General features: G+C 45.1%; 1 protein-coding gene across 1 annotated transcript in view; it reads left to right on the forward strand.

Moving 5' to 3' along the window:
* The window catches only part of LOC119973643 (voltage-dependent L-type calcium channel subunit alpha-1D-like), an 863,992-nt gene that overhangs the window by 713,597 nt on the left and 131,534 nt on the right, over nt 1–18,861 (forward strand). The window contains exons 40-41 of the mRNA XM_038812023.1: nt 4,521–4,648; nt 11,815–11,911. Of these exons, the coding sequence (XP_038667951.1) occupies nt 4,521–4,648; nt 11,815–11,911 (225 nt within the window). The remainder of the gene's footprint in view (nt 1–4,520; nt 4,649–11,814; nt 11,912–18,861) is intronic.

The raw sequence follows: 18,861 nt of genomic DNA on the forward strand, positions 1-18,861 counted from the left end.
GTGGTTCATTCCTCGGCAAGAGTCTGCTGAATTTTAATTATTAGACCCGATTGTAGAGGCCAGTAGCTTATTGGAAACTCAAAAATTTCAGCAGGGTGTTTGTAACTTTCAACCCAGTAACTGCATTTGCATCTGACTTATCATCGTCCCAATTAATTAGAGCATGATAATATCCTGCTTTCAGCCCCAATTTTTAAAGGGAACCTTCGAGGGTCAGAGTTGACGTATTGTATAAGTGTGAAGACAATACCTTCTGTTTCTATCAGTATGTGAAGCCTTTCCTGTCTGCCAGTTGCTCAGCCCTGTCAACTCCCACTATCCTCCAGCCAAGTTTTACCAGATATGTTCCAGAAAGTTAAGGAAACCCGTGCACACAGAGTTAAAGTTAGAATCTTGGGTTAAAATTGCAATTAGTTACTCTGAAGTGTCAGGCCTGCCTATACCACAGAGGTCTGCCACACTCTGAAGAACATGCTCGGGTTAAAAGCCGAAGTTGGCAGGTTCCTGCAGTTTTGCTGACATGCTGACTATTTCTGGTGCTTTAATCTGCCACCTGCATAGAAACCCACCAACTTTATCAGATTAAAATTCTCACCTGTGAGGAGAAACAAAATTGACACAGGAAGCTGGTGAGAAAAGTGAAAGTAAATAAATGCACATTTGTATTTCCTATAATTTTATATTCCCTATATTATAGATTAGACACCGGAAATTTTAGGACAGGAAAAGGCAAACCCAACAAAATTGCTCATTTTAGGTTATGCTGAAGACCAGCATCCTTTTTCTCACCATATTCCTCAATTCACTGTTTCCTCAGAAACTTATCTAAATTTGATTTCTATTTCTTTCAATGTCCTTTCCTGAAAACTTATTCTATTTACATGTTATTCTTTGTATTAACATACACATTGTTTGGATTTAGCAGATAACTTCCTGGTTCCTCAGTGCTGTATTTAGGGGGAACCCCAATGATGCGCTGCGGAATCCCTCTGGAATTTTCCCACGTAAGGGCTAACCCGACAATTACCCAGAAGTGCTAACTTCACCTGGACAATTACGCTTGGCTGAGAACCATAAGACAGAAGGAATTTAAATCGCTAACTTTGGATGGTTCCGCCAGTTTTGCCCTGATAGTTATTGTGAAAGACTCAGGGGGAAAAAAATCACTTCTAACTCCAGAATAACTATTTAAACACCCAGATCCAGCCTTGCACAGGACATCCCCTCCCCCCAACCACACACCCACACAGTAGACCCCCCCCCAGGGTACCATCCACGGACCTCCCTCCCCCACAATATCTGAGCCAACCACCCTCCTCTGATCCCCCCCCCCACCCCGGTTCGACCTGAACCCCGCCCTCTCCTTCAGTCTCTTCACCCTCCCATCCCAACCCCTGCCATTGTCTGAACCACTTATCTTTGAAAGTTACCTACTCCCTTTAAATTGTCCCTTTTACGGCAGCTAGCACCATAAACTAGGGCATTTCTTTCCTCCCTGTGCCCCAGTTACTCCACACCAATGCAACCAGGGGCATGCTTCACTACCCCCATCTTACCTAGATAACTGAGGGTGAGAACGGTGCTTTGCAGTTACAGAGTGGCTAAATCCGTCAAGGGTGGCAATCCACCAGAGATTGCCACTCTGAGTAATTTGCGGGTTTATCTACACACTGCCCTGTTCTTCCTTATGTAAATCCTTATGCAAATCTCTCACCTTTTGTCCCAGTAAATACAAATTAACTGCATTTTTTTTCTGTCTAGTTCTAGTCATAATTTTAAAATGCATTGATGTTTCATTCTTTGATGTTCTTTCTAGGTTTGTTTTATTTTATTATATAGGTACTTCCTTTAGAACTCATGGAAATGTATGTTATCTAGATTGAATGTTTTGTGTATTTCAGGAATATTTTTAATTTTTGTCCCTGTTTTGTCACAATTTGCTGTCATTTATGGAGATCCCATCCCAACTTAATCAATTCTGCATTCTCTTCTGTGAAGACAGATCAAAGTCATAACTATTCCAGTTCCATATCTGACAGTACCAGCTTTCCTTGTTATTTTTAAAAGGAACATAAATTGAATCTGTGCCTGAATGGGTAAGCACAAAGTGAACTCAAAATTGGATCCCAAGCCTTATTTAAATGTAATTGGTGAGATGCTGACAACTATTGGGAGTGATTCAGGCAGTTCACCAGTGAAGCAGTTTTGAAACTGGTTGGAGGGTGGGTGTGGGGCTGCTAGGCAGTGGCCTATGCTTTGAATGTGGAGCTGGGAGGAACTCTCCTGTACCTTGTGGCTCCACATTCAGTTAAGTTAAACTTATCTTTCTGGTGCCAGCTTGCTGCAGTCATTGGTTATATTACATGGATATCTGATTTTCATGGCTGCCTTTAGGCAACCCATTCTTATATAAGAAGCTTTAAACAAGCATTGGGTTCTTTACTTTCCTATACCAAGGGACTCGCGCATGTTTCAGGCATACTACTCTCTCATAATTAGTGTGTGATTCTAGCCCACCATGTTAGAAGTCTAAGTGCCCACTTAGATCCTCGATAAAATGGTCACAAAACCATTGAATTTCTAGCCTGATTATTTATTTTCTTCTTGAATTGTTATATACACTTTTATTCTTACTTCAGTTTTGTTTTACACTTGATTTAATTTTCTTTTCTTCTGCCTCTATAACTATTTTAAAGTTGATTTTGGTGGTTTTCCTTCCCAAATCTTTGCATGTTTAAGTGCCTTGTGCTTGTCTGTAAAAAGTATTTTCACATCTTTAATTATAGCCATCTTGGTATATTGTCTTTCAAATATTTTCAGCTTTACGTTAGGGATTCCACAGAGTCTTGTGAAAGATGGAGCGCTTCATATAAAAGGCGCGATTCTCTGGCCACCCTGTGGCATGTTTCTCCATGCCAGGCAGCATGGTGGCGCAGTGGATAGCCCTGCTGCCTCACAGAGCCGAGGTCCCAGGTTCGATTCTGGCACGGGGTCACTGTCGATGTGGAGTTTGCACATTCTCCCCGTGTTTGGGTGGGTTTCGCTCCCACAACCCAAAGATGTGCAGACTAGGTGGATTGGACATGCTAAATTGCCCCTTAATTGGAAAAAATGAATTGGATACATAAAATTTATTCCAAAAAAATGTTTCTCCGCGGCAGGAGGTACCCTACCATTGGCAGGCAGCGGAGATCTTCTGGTCCTCCCACTGTCAATGGGATTTTCCCATTGAATCAACCCCATGCCACCAGAAACCTATGGCAGGGGTGCAATGTCGGCAGGACAGGAAGGTCCCGTCAGCCTGAACAGATGGAAGATTCCGCCCAAAATAAGTAATTGTAGGAGGCAACAGGGTTAGAGCAGACACGTCCAGCACTCTCAGACCCGATATATCACTGGTATTGATGCAGACATGGTGAATGGCAGTTTATGATTCTGCCACAGGATGGATGGATTTTTGGAAAGAAGAATCACCATGGTGGTTCTGGAAGAAGAACATCCCATGGGATCATGATTGAGAAAGGGGCGGATACTAAAGAGGCAACAGAGCAGAAATTGCTGCTGGTTACAAGATGCATTTAGCAAGCTGTAGTTTGTGTTCTTAGTTCCATAGAATCCCTAAAGTGCAGAAGGAGGTCTTTTGGCCCATCATGTCTGCACTGACCCTCCAAAAGAACACCCTATCCTAGGCCCATTCCCCCACCACCCTATCCTCATAACCTACCTAACCCCACCTAACCTGTACATCTTTGGATTGTGGGAGTAAACTGGAGTACCCGGAGGAAACCCATGCACACAGTGGGAAAATGTGCAAACCCCACACAGTCACCCAAGGCAGGATTCAAACCCAGGTCCCAAGGTTGTGAGGCAACAGTGTTAACCACTGGGTCACCGTGCCATTTATGAATTTGACCACTGCATTTACTGTTCTATGTACATGTTTCCATGCCCTCCACAGATACACCTTCACCTACAGTGCCTTAAGTCTTCAGACAATTCGTATCACATTCATGTTATCTGATGAAGCATCCTTGCAAACTTTTACAAATACATTTTCTGCACAAAGCTCCAGCTTCAAAGGTTTTTAATGTCAATGAATATCATGTGTGAGTGCTTATTGTTGACTTTCATGGTATTTCCTCTTGGTGGCGCTGTGTGACAGATACACACTTAAATCCTATCCTTTTGTTCCTTCAGAATGCAAGTTCAGTTGCAGGTGCATGTGTTGGCTGAGATTTTCTGAACAAGCTTGCACAATTTACATCTACTTACTGAGCAAAACTGATCTGAAAATCTATGCTATATCGACCAGAATATCAAAAGTGTTATTAAAAGAATGTTCTAAGTTCTCCGGAAATTGATATTTTTGCAATATCGATACAACATTGTAACCAGAAATAAATTTCTCCAGTGAATGCTAATATTGCACTTGTCTACATAAAATTAACACAAAAGTGAACTGTTAACTTAAACAAGCATTCCCAAATGGACAAACATTTGTTTCCGTCTTTATATCTCAGATTATAAACTTATTTGTGGCTGTCATCATGGACAACTTTGATTATTTAACACGTGATTGGTCCATTCTGGGTCCTCATCATTTGGAAGAATTTAAAAGAATATGGTCTGAATATGATCCAGAAGCAAAGTAAGTAAATTTGATTTAATTCTGTCATGACTAAATACCACAAAACTGGCTTGTGAACAAAGTTAGTGCTCATGGAATTAAAGAGGCTGACTGACGAGAAATACAGTACTGGTGAACACTTGTTTTTCAGGCTGGAGAAAGATGTAGAGTTGGGTGTTCCAGAGCTCAGTACCTAGACTTTGGTGTAGTGGGCACAATCTCAAAATTTGCAGATGACTTAAAAATTGGAAGTATTGTGAACTGTGAGGAAGATAATATTGAACTTCAAAAGGACACAGACAGGCAGTGAAGAGTGGCATGTGGCAGTTTAAGTTTAATACAGTGGAGCATGAAGTGATTCATTTTGATAGGAAGAATGAGCAGAGGCAATATAAAATAAAGGGTACAATTATAAAGGGATTTAAGAGCAGCAGGACCCGGGGGTTATGTACATGTATCATTCAAGGTGGCAGGGATAGATTGAAAGAGTTAATAGAAAGGAATCCTGGGCTTTGTACATAAAGACATAGAGCACAAAATTAAGGAGTTTATCATAAACTTTGTAAAACTCTATTCGGCTTTCAGTAATGGGCATCATATTTCAGAAAGGTATGAAGGTATTAGAGAGGGTACAGAAAAGATTTGTGTGAATAGTTCCAAGGATTAGGGACTTCAGCTATGTGGATGAAAAAGCTGGAGCTGTACTTCTTGGATAAGATTGAGAAAGGATTTGATAACATTTTTCAAAATCATGTGGGGTTGGTCAGAGTAGATAGGAAGAAACTGTTCACATTGGGAAATGGATTGAGAAGCAGAGGACAGCAATTTAAGGTGATTGACAAAACAACCAACAGCAATATGAGGAACAATTTGTTTACGCAGCGAGTGGTCAGGTTTACAAGGCACTGCTTGAGTGTGTGATGGAGGCAGATTCAATCATGGCTTTCAAAAGAGAAACTTTCAGAACTACAGGCAAAAGGCAGGGTTGTTGCACTAAGAGGGTTGCTCTTGCAGAGTGCTGCACCGACATGACAGGCTGAACGTCTGTGCTGTAACAATTTTGTGGGCAGGATTCTCTGTTTCAGAAACTGTTTCAACAATGCTAAAAGGTCAGGGAGAAGATAGCAGATGTTCTGAGGATGATTTTCCAATCTTCACTAGATACAGGGGACGTACCAGAGGACTGGAGAAATGCAAACGTGTTTAAAAAGGGATAGAAGGACATGCCAAACAATTATACGCCAGTTCGTCTTATGTCGGTGGTGGGCAAATTAGTAGAATCAATCCTGAGAGATAGGATTAACTGTCACATAGAAAGGCATGGACTAGTCAGGGATAGTCAGCATGGATTTGTTAAAGGAAGATCTTGCCTACAAATTTAATTGATAAGAGGGGTTAGAACATAGAACATAGAACGATACAGCGCAGTACAGGCCCTTCGGCCCTCGATGTTGCACCGACATGGAAAAAAAACTAAAGGCCATCTAACCTACACTATGCCCTTATCATCCATATGCTTATCCAATAAATTTTTAAATGCCCTCAATGTTGGCGAGTTCACTACTGTTGCAGGTAGGGCATTCCACGGCCTTACCACTCTTTGCGTAAAAAACCCACCTCTGACCTCTGTCCTATATCTATTACCCCTCAATTTAAGGCTATGTCCCCTCGTGCTAGCCACCTCCATCCGCGGGAGAAGGCTCTCGCTGTCCACCCTATCTAACCCTCTGATCATTTTGTATGCCTCTATTAAGTCACCTCTTAACCTTCTTCTCTCTAACGAAAACAACCTCAAGTCCATCAGCCTTTCCTCATAAGATTTTCCCTCCATACCAGGCAACATCCTGGTAAATCTCCTCTGCACCCGTTCCAAAGCTTCCACGTCCTTCCTATAATGAGGCGACCAGAACTGTACGCAATACTCCAAATGCGGCCGTACTAGAGTTTTGTACAACTGCAACATGACCTCATGGCTCCGGAACTCAATCCCTCTACCAATAAAGGCCAACACACCATAGGCCTTCTTCACAACCCTATCAACCTGGGTGGCAACTTTCAGGGATCTATGTACATGGACACCGAGATCCTTCTGCTCATCCACACCACCAAGAATTTTACCATTAGCCAAATATTCCGCATTCCTGTTATCTTTCCAAAGTGAATCACCTCACACTTCTCCACATTAAACTCCATTTGCCACCTCTCAGCCCAGGTCTGCAGCTTATCTATGTCCCTCTGTAACCTGCAACATCCTTCCGCACTGTCTACAACTCAACCGACTTTAGTGTCGTCTGCAAATTTACTCACCCATCCTTCTGCGCCCTCCTCTAGGTCACTTATAAAAATGACAAACAGCAACGGCCCCAGAACAGATCCTTGTGGTACGCCACTCGTAACTGAACTCCATTCTGAACATTTCCCATCAACTACCACTGTCTGTCTTCTTTCAACTAGCCAATTTCTGATCCATATCTCTAAATCACCCTCAATCCCCAGCCTCCGTATTTTCTGCAATAGCCGACCGTGGGGAACCTTATCAAACGCTTTACTGAAATCCATATACACCACATCAACTGCTCTACCCTCATCTACCTGTTCAGTCACCTTCTCAAAGAACTCGATAAGGTTTGTGAGGCATGACCTACCCTTCACAAAACCATGCTGACTATCCCTAATCATATTATTCCTATCTAGATGATTATAAATCGTATCTTTTATAATCCTCTCCAAGACCTTACCCACCACAGACGTTAGGCTCACCGGCCTATAGTTACCGGGGTTATCTCTACTCCCCTTCTTGAACAAAGGGACCACATTTGCTATCCTCCAGTCCTCTGGCACTATTCCTGTAGCCAATGATGACCTAAAAATCAAAGCCAAAGGCTCAGCAATCTCTTCTCTGGCTTCCCAGAGAATCCTAGGATAAATCCCATCCGGCCCCGGGGACTTATCTATTTTCACCTTGTCCAGAATTGCCAACACTTCTTCCCTACGCACCTCAATGCCATCTATTCTAATAGCCTGGGTCTCAGCATTCTCCTCCACAATATTATCTTTTTCTTGAGTGAATACTGACGAAAGGTATTCATTTAGTATCTCGCTTATCTCCTCAGCCTCCACACACAACTTCCCACCACTGTCCTTGACTGGCCCTACTCTTACCCTAGTCATTCTTTTATTCCTGACATACCTATAGAAAGCTTTTGGGTTTTCCTTGATCCTACCTGCCAAAGACTTCTCATGTCCCCTCCTTGCTCGTCTCAGCTCTCTCTTTAGATCCTTCCTCGCTTCCTTGTAACTATCAAGCGCCCCAACTGAAACTTCATGCCTCATCTTCACATAGGCCTCCTTCTTCCTCTTAACAAGAGATTCCACTTCTTTGGTAAACCACGGTTCCCTCGCTCGACCCCTTCCTCCCTGCCTGACTGGTACGTACTTATCAAGAACATGCAATAGCTGTTCCTTGAACAAGCTCCACATATCCAGTGTGCCCAACCCTTGCAGCCTACTTCTCCAACCAACACATCCTAAGTCATGTCTAATGGCATCATAATTGCCCTTCCCCCAGCTATAACTCTTGCCCTGCGGGGTATACTTATCCCTTTCCATCACTAACGTAAAGGTCACCGAATTGTGGTCACTGTTTCCAAAGTGCTCACCTACCTCCAGATCTAACACCTGGCCTGGTTCATTACCCAAAACCAAATCCAATGTGGCCTCGCCTCTTGTTGGCCTGTCAACATATTGTGTCAGGAAACCCTCCTGCACACATTGTACAAAGAACGACCCATCTAATGTACTCGAACTATATCTTTTCCAGTCAATATTTGGAAAGTTAAAGTCTCCCATAACAACTACCCTGTTACTTTCGCTCTTTTCCAGAATTATCTTCGCCATCCTTTCCTCTACATCCCTAGAACTATTAGGTGGCCTATAGAAAACTCCCAACAGGGTGACCTCTCCTTTCCTGTTTCTAACCTCAGCCCATACTACCTCAGAAGAAGAGTCCCCATCTAGCATCCTTTCCGCCACTGTAATACTGTCCTTGACTAGCAGCGCCACACCTCCCCCTCTTTTGCCCCCTTCTCTGAGCTTACTAAAACACCTAAACCCCGGAACCTGCAACAACCATTCCTGTCCCTGCTCTATCCATGTCTCTGAAATGGCCACAACGTCGAAGTCCCAGGTACCAACCCATGCTGCCAGTTCCCCTACCTTATTTCGTATACTCCTGGCATTGAAGTAGACACACTTCAAACCACCTACCTGAACACTGGCACCCTCCTGCGAAGTCAAATCTGTGCTCCTGATCTCTATACTCTCAATCTCCCGTACCCCAAAACTACACTCCAGGTTCCCATGCCCCTGCTGAATTAGTTGATGAAGGTAGTGTAGTGGATGTTGTATACATTGATTTTAGCAAGGTGTTTGACAAGGTTCCACATGGCAGAAAGGAAAAGCCCGTGGGATACAGGGCAATATGACAAACTGGTTAAACGGTCGGCTTACTAACAGAAAACAAAGAGTAATGGCCGATACTTGCCCTTGCAAATGGGGTTGTTTCAAGTGGTGTTTCACAGGACTCGGTGTTGGGACCCTTACTGTTTGTGTTATATATTACGATTTGGATGTGAACATGGAGGGCACGATTGGGAAATTTGCACACGACACAATGATTGGCTGAGTGGAGGATAGCTATAATTTCTAAAATGATACAGATGGGTTGGTGGAGTGGGCAATAAAGTGGTAGATGGAATTTAACACCAAGAAGTGTGAGGTAATGCATTTCGGGAAGTCAAACAGTTTTAGGGAGTACACAATAAATGGGAATATACTAATGGAATAGATGAATTGAGAGATCTTGGCGTACAAGTACACAGGTCCCTAAAGGCAGCAGTTCAAGTAGACAAGGTTTGAAAGAAAGCATATGGAACTTTCTCCTTCTGTGGCAGAGGTATAGAATATAAAACCAAGGATATAATGTTGGAATTGTCTAAAGCACTGGTGAGGCCACAACTGGAGTACTGTGTGCAATTCTGGTCACCATATTACAGGAAGGATATAATTGCTCTGGAGAGAGTGCAGAAGAGGAGGTTTACAAGAATGTTGCCAGGACTTGAAAAATGTAGCTACGAGGAACGATTGGATAGGTTCGGCTTATTCTCCTTGGAACAAAGAAGGGTGAGGAGTGATTTCATTGTGGTGTGCAAAATTATGAGGGGAAGAGATAGAGTGGACAGGATAAAATTGTTTCCCTTGGTAGAGAATTCTAGAGCCAGGGGACATAGGTTCAAGATAAGTGAAAGGTGTTGTGGGAACATGAGGAAGAATGTTTTTATGCAGAGGGTAGTCGGAGTCTAGAATTCACTGCCTGAGTTGGTGGCTGAGGCAGAGACCCTAAACTCTTTTTAAAAGTACCTGGATCTGCACCTTAAGTGCTGTAAGCCACAGGACTATGGACTGGGTGCAGTAAGTTGGGATTAGAAAGGGCACCTGAGTGTCCTCAGGCTGGCATAAACATAATGGACCAAATGGCCTCCTCCTGTGCTGTACCTTTTCTATGGTTCAAAGTATTTTCTGTGGTTAGAAAAGAGGCAGTGAAAGCACTTAGCATTTTTGAAGTGGCAGGCAGCTGTCAATCAGAACAAGGTTGTTTATAAACATTGTGGTTAGGATCAATATAAGATACTTCATATGCATTCAAGTGTGAAGGGAAAGATAAATAAACAAACCTTCAGCCTACTGTATCTAAACCATTAAGCTGTCAGTCAGAGGCTAGTTAAAGGTACTACGCTGCGAAATTGAATGAATGCTAAGCATTTCAAAGGATTCAGGGATTTCAAGGCTTTTCAAGTGTTGTGGGCTTTTTAGCAAGGCTCAGACACTTCAAAAAGCAGTTGTTTTAAAAGTAGAGGACCAAGGGAGCAGATGTGAGGAAATAGAATGTTTTCCTGGTTTGCATCTTCAATGAACTGTCTGATCAGGCAGAGCAGGTCAGAGTAAGAAGGTCATTCAAAGTTTAAACAGGTCAGACAAGGATGATGGTTTTGAACACAGGGCTGCTTGAGATCACCATGCTAAGAGTGATCTTCAGGTTTCCCAGGCTGGAAAGGGCAGCCCAGACATGGGACGCCCATGCTAGTGGATTGTACCGGGATCAACCCCTTAGCCACAGCCCACGCTCACCCAACCATAAGGACCCTTGGGGGACCCTCCCTCTGCAGCCGAGCAGTGGCAGAAGGACACATGAGCAATAGGCTAAACCCCTTGACACTCCTCAGGGTCCTATTACACCAGGACTGCATTTGTCAATACTTAGGGGGTTACTGTGGGGAGGTTTCCCTATTACAGGGGTCCCTGGGGGGAGGTTTCGGTTCACCCCCAAGTTTAGGGGTGGGCGGGGGCACCCAGGTAATCTAGGGGTGGGGGATGCTGTGCGGTGGGAGAAGGGGTTTCAGGGCTGATTTACGGTACGGAGTGGGGGGTTTGGCCAGCCATTGGACCTCACTATTGGGCCACCTGCTCAAAATGGCAGCCAGATAGCAGGATTCCCCGTATGATGGGGATGGATATTATGCTCCCAGTGGGACCATAAACTGATTGCGGTGGAACATAATTTTCCAAATGGAGAACCGAGCCTTATATCTTTAATTTTCCGATCCCAAAAATTTGATGGACTAGCCAAAGGTCCATTAACTTTGTGCGGGAATTGCCAGTATTGTGGCTGGGAGACCTGAAACTTCCAGTCCAAATTGTGGTACCCTTGATTTTTTGATTTTTTCTTAATGCAGGAACCAGTTTCTAAGTAAACTGATTTTGAGTATAACAACACACTAACTGTCCTTCGACATTCCCTCACTCATGACCTTGTTGCCTCGAGACTTGACTATTCCAATTCACTCCTGGATGACTTCCTGCATTCAACCCTCTGTAAACATGAGGCCATCCAAAACTCTGCTGCCCATGTGTTGTTGTTGCTTTCAACTACAATTCTTGGAGAGTTCATTTAAGATATCTTCAGACCAAAGTTAATTTTTGGAAACATAGACATTTATGGAGATAGATATTGCAATTTGGCACTAAATTAGATTATTAGCTTGTGAACTAATGAGAAGTATGGTAGGTTTGATCATTATACATCTTTAACTGATCATTTTCTCACGGTTTGAAAATTCAATTCTTGATAGAGGAAGAATAAAACATCTTGATGTAGTTACTCTACTTCGACGGATTCAACCACCACTGGGCTTTGGAAAACTTTGTCCACATAGAGTTGCATGCAAGGTAAGACAAAATTCTAAATTGAAAAGTTTCATTGATTAATGACACTGATAATTTAAATCTGTCAATATAACCTATTTCCGAGGATTGTTCGTGCAGAAATCTGGCAGACTAATCATTATTGTGATCGAAGACATTACGGTTTATTTCGTCCAATCTATATCTGTGATACAACTACGTCAATCCTCAAAATGAATCAGCTTTATATAATCCTATTAACAATTAATATTTATGCAAATACTCATGAAGGTTTAGAAATATCACATTTGGCCAACATAGGGTTTCCTGCACTCAGCGTTAGAGAATTATAGTCCCTGAGAATTAAGCAGATATTCTGGGCACCAAATCCATAAAACTGCATATTTATTGGCACATCTATGGAATAATATAATTGTCTTATGCAAGGAAGGTTCATTAGTTGGATCCCTGGAATGAGATTCCCCCTGTGAGAAGACATTGAATAGAATGGGCCTATACTGTCTGGCGTTTAAATAGATCAGAGGTATTTTCATTGAAACATATAAGATTTGGAGTGTAAAAATGATGTGAGGCTGTTTCACTTAGCTGGAGAGTCTGTAACTAGGTGTAATCTTCTGAGGATCAGAGGTTTATCATTTCGGATTCATCAGATTATTGTCAATCTTTGGAATTGTCTACCCCAGAGGGCTGTGGATGCTCAGTTATTGAGTATCTTTAAGAAGTCTTACAACACTTCAGCAGCAGGGGCAGCAGGGTAGCATGGTGGTTAGCATAAATGCTTCACAGCTCCAGGGTCCCAGGTTCGATTCCCGGCTGGGTCACTGTCTGTGTGGAGTCTGCACGTCCTCCCCCTGTGTGCGTGGGTTTCCTCCGGGTGCTCGGGTTTCCTCCCACAGTCCAAAGATGTGCGGGTTAGGTGGATTGGCCATGCTAAATTGCCCGTAGTGTCCTAATAAAAGTAAGGTTAGGGGGGGGGGGGGGGGGGTTGTTGGGTTACGGGTATAGGGTGGATACGTGGGTTTGAGTAGGGTGATCATGGCTCGGCACAACATTGAGGGCCGAAGGGCCTGTTCTGTGCTGTACTGTTCTATGTTCTATGTTCTATCACCAGGTTAAAGTCCAACAGGTTTGTTTTGAATCACACTAGCTTTTGGAGCATAGCTCCTTCATCAGGTGAATGAAAAGGTGGGTTCCACAACCACATATATAGACAAATTCAATGATGCAAGATGATACATTGAATGGGAGTATTTGCAGGTAATTAAGTATTTCTAGGTCCAGACAGTGCGATTGGAGAGATGGATAATCACAGGTTAAAAAGGTGTGAATTGTCTCAAGCCAGGACAGTTGGTAGGATTTTGCAAGCCCAGGCCAGATGGTGGGGGGTGAATTTAATGTGACATGAATCCAAAGCCCCGGTTGAGGCCGTACTCATGCCTGCGGAACTTGGCTATCAGTTTCAGCTCAGCGATTTTGCGTTGTCGCATGTCCTGAAGGCCGCCTTGGTGAACGCTTACCCGGAAATCAGAGGCTGAATGTCCTTGACTGCTGACGCGATCCCCACCCGGAAGGGAACATTCCTGCCTGGCGATTGTCACACAATGTCCAATCATTTGTTGTCACAGCGTCTGCATGGTCTCGCCAATGTACCACGCCTTGAGATGTCTTTTCCTGCAGTGTATGAGGTAGACAACGTTGGCCAAGTCGCACGAGTATGTACCGCATACCTGGTGGGTGGTGTTCTCATGTGTAATGGTGGTACCCATGTCGATGATTTTGCACGTCTTGCAGTGGTTGCCATGGCAGGGATGTGTGGTGTCATAGTCGCTGTTCTCCTGAAGGCTGGGTAGCTTGCTGCAAACAATGGTCTGTTTGAGGTACGCGGTTGTTTCAAGGCAAGTAGTGGGGGTTGCCTTGGCAAGATGTTTGTCTTCATTGATGACATATTGAAGGCTGCGGAGACAATGACGTAGTTTCTCTGCTCCAGAGAAGTACTGGACTACGAAGGGTACTCTGTCGGCTATGTCCTGTGTTTGTCTTCTGAGGCGGTCGGTGCGTTTTTTTGCTGTGGCGTGTTGGAACTGTCGATTGATGAGTCGAGCGCCATATCCCATTCTTACAAGGGCATCTTTCAGCGTCTGTAGATGTCTGTTACATTCCTCCTCGTCTGAGCAGATCCTTTTATACAGAGGGCTTGGCCATAGGGGATGGCTTCTTTAATGTGTTTAGGGTGGAAGCTGGAAAAGTGGAGCATCCTGTGTGTGGTGATATGCATCACTGTACATACACAAGGGGTTAATGTAAATACATGTAGACTAACTAGACACTAGAGGGAGCACCAGAGACATCACACACACACACTCAACCAATAGATCAGTTAGATAGGACACGAACAATGGGCATTCACAATACACACAGAGGTGACACGACCACAGGAGGGCATTACACCAACCCATATATAAAGGATACCACACACATGATCTGCCTCTTTCCAGTGGAGATAGTCAGTGAGTAGAGACACAGGGTTGCTTTGATATCACTCCCACCGTGGATAGTAGCAGACTGGTTAGTCAGTCTGGGTAGCTATAGTAGGATTAACAGTAGTGTTGAACCTGAGTAATAGAAGTGCATATAGTTTAATAAACGTGTTGAAGTTATCTCCACGTCTGAGCCTTCCTTTGTCAAGTGCACCACAAGGAAGCCGCGTATGCCACACTTAGAGCATAACAAGACACTGAGGTTGTCTGTGGGCTTGCAGTAAAGCAAAGTGCTATGGTGACTGTCCTTGATGGAGATGAATGTGTCCAAGAACGCAACTGATTCTGGAGAGTAGTCCACTGTGAGTCTGATGGTGGGATTGAACTTGTTGATGTCATCGTGTAGTCGTTTCAGTGATTCTTTGACATGGGTCCAAAGGAAAAAAATGTCATTGATGTATCTGGTGTGTAACATCGGTAGAAGGTGCTGTGCGATGAGGAGGTCTTGTGCATGAAGATGTTGACGTATGGAGGTGTGAATTTGGTCCCCATGACTGTTCCGTGTGTCTGGATGAAGAACTTGTTGTCGAAGTGAAGACGTTGCGATCCAGGATGAAGCGGATGTGTTGTAGAATTTCGTCTGGAGATTGGCAGTTGTCAGTGTTGAGTACTGAGGCTGTTGCAGCAATGCCGTCGTTATTGGGGATGCTGGTGCAGAGTGCTGTCCATTATGACGAGGAATGTTCCTGGTTCGACTGGTCCATCGGTGTTGAGTTTCTGTAAGAAGTCCATCATATCGCGACAGAAGCTGGGGGTTTCTTGTACGATGGGTTTCAAGATGCCCTCGATATCGGCAGAGTGGTTCTCACATAGGGTCCCATTGCCTGATACGATAGGACGACCTGGTGTGTTGGCCTTGTGTATTTTCAGGAGGCAGTAGAAATCTCCAACGTGGGGAGTACGTGGGATGAGAGCACAAAGGGTGCTCTGAAGGTCTGGATCCAAGATCTTAATCAGTCTGTTGAGTTGGCGGGTATGTTCTTTGGTCAGTTCTGCGGACAATTGGCTGTAGTATTCCTGGTTGTTGAGTTGTTAGTACACTTCTTTGCACGAGTCCGTTCTGTTCAGTATGGCGGTGGCCCCTCCTTTGGCTACTGGTTTGATGACGATATTGTAGGTGGTCTTGAGAGCGCGGATGCCATTGCTTTGTGCTTGGGTGACGTTCGGGGCTGAATGCAGACAACACAGAATCACCGAGCAGAAATTGATAGCCACGTTCCGCTCGTATGAGTATGGCCTCAACCAGGATCTTGGATACATGTCTCATTACATTCACCCCCCACCATCTGTCCTGGGCTTGCGAAATCCTACCAACTGTCCTGGCTTGAGACAATTCACAGCTTTTTAACCTGTGATTATCCGTCTCGCCAGTTGCACCGTCTGGTCCTGTAAAGACTTAATTCCCTGCAAATACTCGCATTCAAAGTATCATCTTGCATCATTGAATTTTTCTATATATGTGTTTGTGGAACCCACCTCTTCATTCACCTAATTAAGGAGCAGTGCTCCGAAAGCTAGTGTGATTCAAAACAAACCTGTTGGACTTTAACCTGTGTTGTAAGACTTTTAATGTGCCCACCCCAGTCCAACGGCGGCATCTTCATATCAGAGTATATTTAAAACTGAGATTGATAGATTTTCTGTTTCAAAGAGAATCGAGAGATATGAAGATTGGGAGGAAACCTGGAGTTGAGTTTGAAGGATCAACCATGATCTTATTAACTGGCAGTGCAGACTTGGGGGCTCTACGGCCTATTTATGCTCCTATTTCCTATATTCCTGCGCTCTTGATTCAATTTATTGTGAATTAGCCTGCAGTGACTATACTGTCGAGGAAAGACATGTGGGGCAGAATTTCCACCAAGTTAGGATGACTTGGGAGCCTTTTGTGAGGGGCACGAAGAATCCAGCACGAGTTTTCAGGATACAAAGAAATAACATTTATTTACAATAACATATATATACAACAGCAGCTGCAACTTCCCTTGCTGCTCACTCCTCTTTCTCTGCTGGTTCCAAACTGGCCAGCTCTATTTATGCAGGGAATCTGCTAATGATTTCTCCGCCCCCCTCATTGGGGAAGCTCATACTCCCATAGGATTGTGGGATTATCATTAGTCAATGGTAATCAGGCAGGTTATAACATCCCTCCCCCCCCCAAAGTCCGAGGAATCCACCGAAGACCCTGGCGAAGGAGGGCGTCGGACTCGTTTAGCCGCAGGCCGGACACCATTTGCATGAGGCGCTGGATCGGGCGGCGTGTAACGAGATGGAGGCCGGCGCTTCCATGATGAACGGTGTAATGGTTTTACATCCACGGCCCATGGGCCCGAGGATTCCCCCTCTGAGGTGTCTTGTGTCTCCATCTCGGAGTCAGAGTCTGCTGCCTCCGTCATCTCGGCGCCTTTATCTCCATGCGGTTCTGTCACGACCTGTGCAGGCTTTGAGTGAAGCACCAGAGGAAGATTGTGAGGAATACTTTCCATTGCGTCTGGTGTCTGTGGCTGTAGAAATGACCTCCTGGGGCGGGGAATCTTTGGAAAGGATAGTCTTCTGGACCGAACATGGTCTACATGTTTGCGCTGGAGACTACCCTGGGCTTGCACTTGGTAAGAGATAGGGCCCATTTGGCAAAAGATTACGCCAGGGACCCACTGGGCACCACCAGCAAAATTCCAAACGAACACTGGGTCACCGGGCGTAAACTGCCGAATCGGCCGATGCCGAGAAAAACCATGTCCGTGCTGTTCTTGTGTGTGGCGTACTTTTGCGCCAATGTCCGGGAAAACCATGCTAAGGCGGGTGCAAAGTTCTGCGGGAGCTACCCCAGTCACCGCATGGGGGGTGGTCCTATATGAAAACAAAAAACGAGCCAGTCTTGTGTCCATCGACCCGGAAGACTGCTTCTTTAGGCCTCGTTTGAATGTCTGCACTGCGCGCTCTGCCAACCCATTTGAAGCTGGGTGGTAAGGGGCAGTGCGGATATGGTGTATGCCGTTCATCTTCATGAACCTCGCAAACTCCTCACTTGTGAACGGAGTGCCAGTGTCCTTGACCAGCACCTCGGGGAGGCCATGCGTACTGAAAGACAAAACGCATCTTCTCGATTGTTGCGCAGGACATTGTGCCTCCCACCTTATGCACCTCTAGCCATTTAGACTGGGCGTCGATTAATGGAAGGAACATGGATCCTTGAAAAGGGCCAGCGAAATCCGCATGCAAGGGCGCCCAAGGCCGCCCTGGTCATTCCCAGTGATGTAGGGACGCGGCCAGCGGAAGCTTCTGATGCTCCTGGCAAATGGAGCAGTTTTGGGCCACCTTCTCAATGTCGGTGTCAAGGCCTGGCCACCAGTCATAACTCCTCGCCAACATTTTTATTTTGGTCACTCCGGGCCAACATTTTTATTTTGGTCACACCCAGATGCCCATTGTGCAATTTTCTCAGTATCAGTTCCTGTCCTTTTTCCGGGACAATCACACGCGTCCCCCACAAAAGGATGCCGTCTTCCACACTGAATTCAGACAGCTTGGAGTAAGATGCCCGCAACTCGCCTGGGAGCTGTCTATGCTGCCCACCATACAGGACTATGTGCCGAACCTTTGACAGGACTGGCTCTGTCTGGGTCCACTCACGGATCTGTGATGCCGGGACAGGCAAGGTGTCCATCAAATCTAGGGTTGCAACCACCTCACCGGTCATGGGGATCGACATGGGGCCGGTCGATAAAGGCAATCGGCTCAGTTTGTCGGCGTTCCCTATCTGGGTTCCTGGTTTGTGCTCCAGAGAATACTCGTATGCAGCAAGCAACAAAGCCCAGCGTTGGATCTGTGCGGAAGCAATGGGCGGTATTGGCTATCCTCTCTGAAAAGTCCCAGCAGAGGCTTATGATCAGTCACGATAGTGAAGTGGCGGCCATATACGTACTGGTGGAAACATTTCACCGCAAAGACCACTGCCAGGCCCTCCTTCTCGATCTGTGCGTACTTTTTTTTTTCCGCTGCAATCAATGTGCGGGAGGCGAAAGCTATCGGCCACTCAGCCCCGTTCTCTATCTTGTGGGACAGGACGGCCCCAATACCATACGGGGATGCATCATATGTGACGAGCAAAGGCTTTCCAGGATCATAGTGGGTTAGTAACCCAGACAATGACAATTGTTATTTTACCCGCCGGAAAGCGGTTTCTTGCGGCTGACCCCAAACCCAGGTGGGATTCTTCTTTAGCAGAAGGTACAACGGGGCCAGCATAGTTGCCAGATTGGGGAGGAACTTTCCGTAATAGTTTACGAGGCTGAGAAACGAACGAAGATGCGAAGCGTCAGTCGGGGCGGGGGCCTGTTGAATCGCGTGCACCTTCTCTGCGACAGGGGGCAAACCTTCACTGTCCACCCGATAACCCAGCTTGCTGCTCACTCCTCTTTCTCTGCTGGTTCCAAA

The sequence above is a fragment of the Scyliorhinus canicula genome, chromosome 11 (genome assembly GCF_902713615.1).
Source record: "Scyliorhinus canicula chromosome 11, sScyCan1.1, whole genome shotgun sequence".
NCBI lineage: Eukaryota > Metazoa > Chordata > Chondrichthyes > Carcharhiniformes > Scyliorhinidae > Scyliorhinus > Scyliorhinus canicula.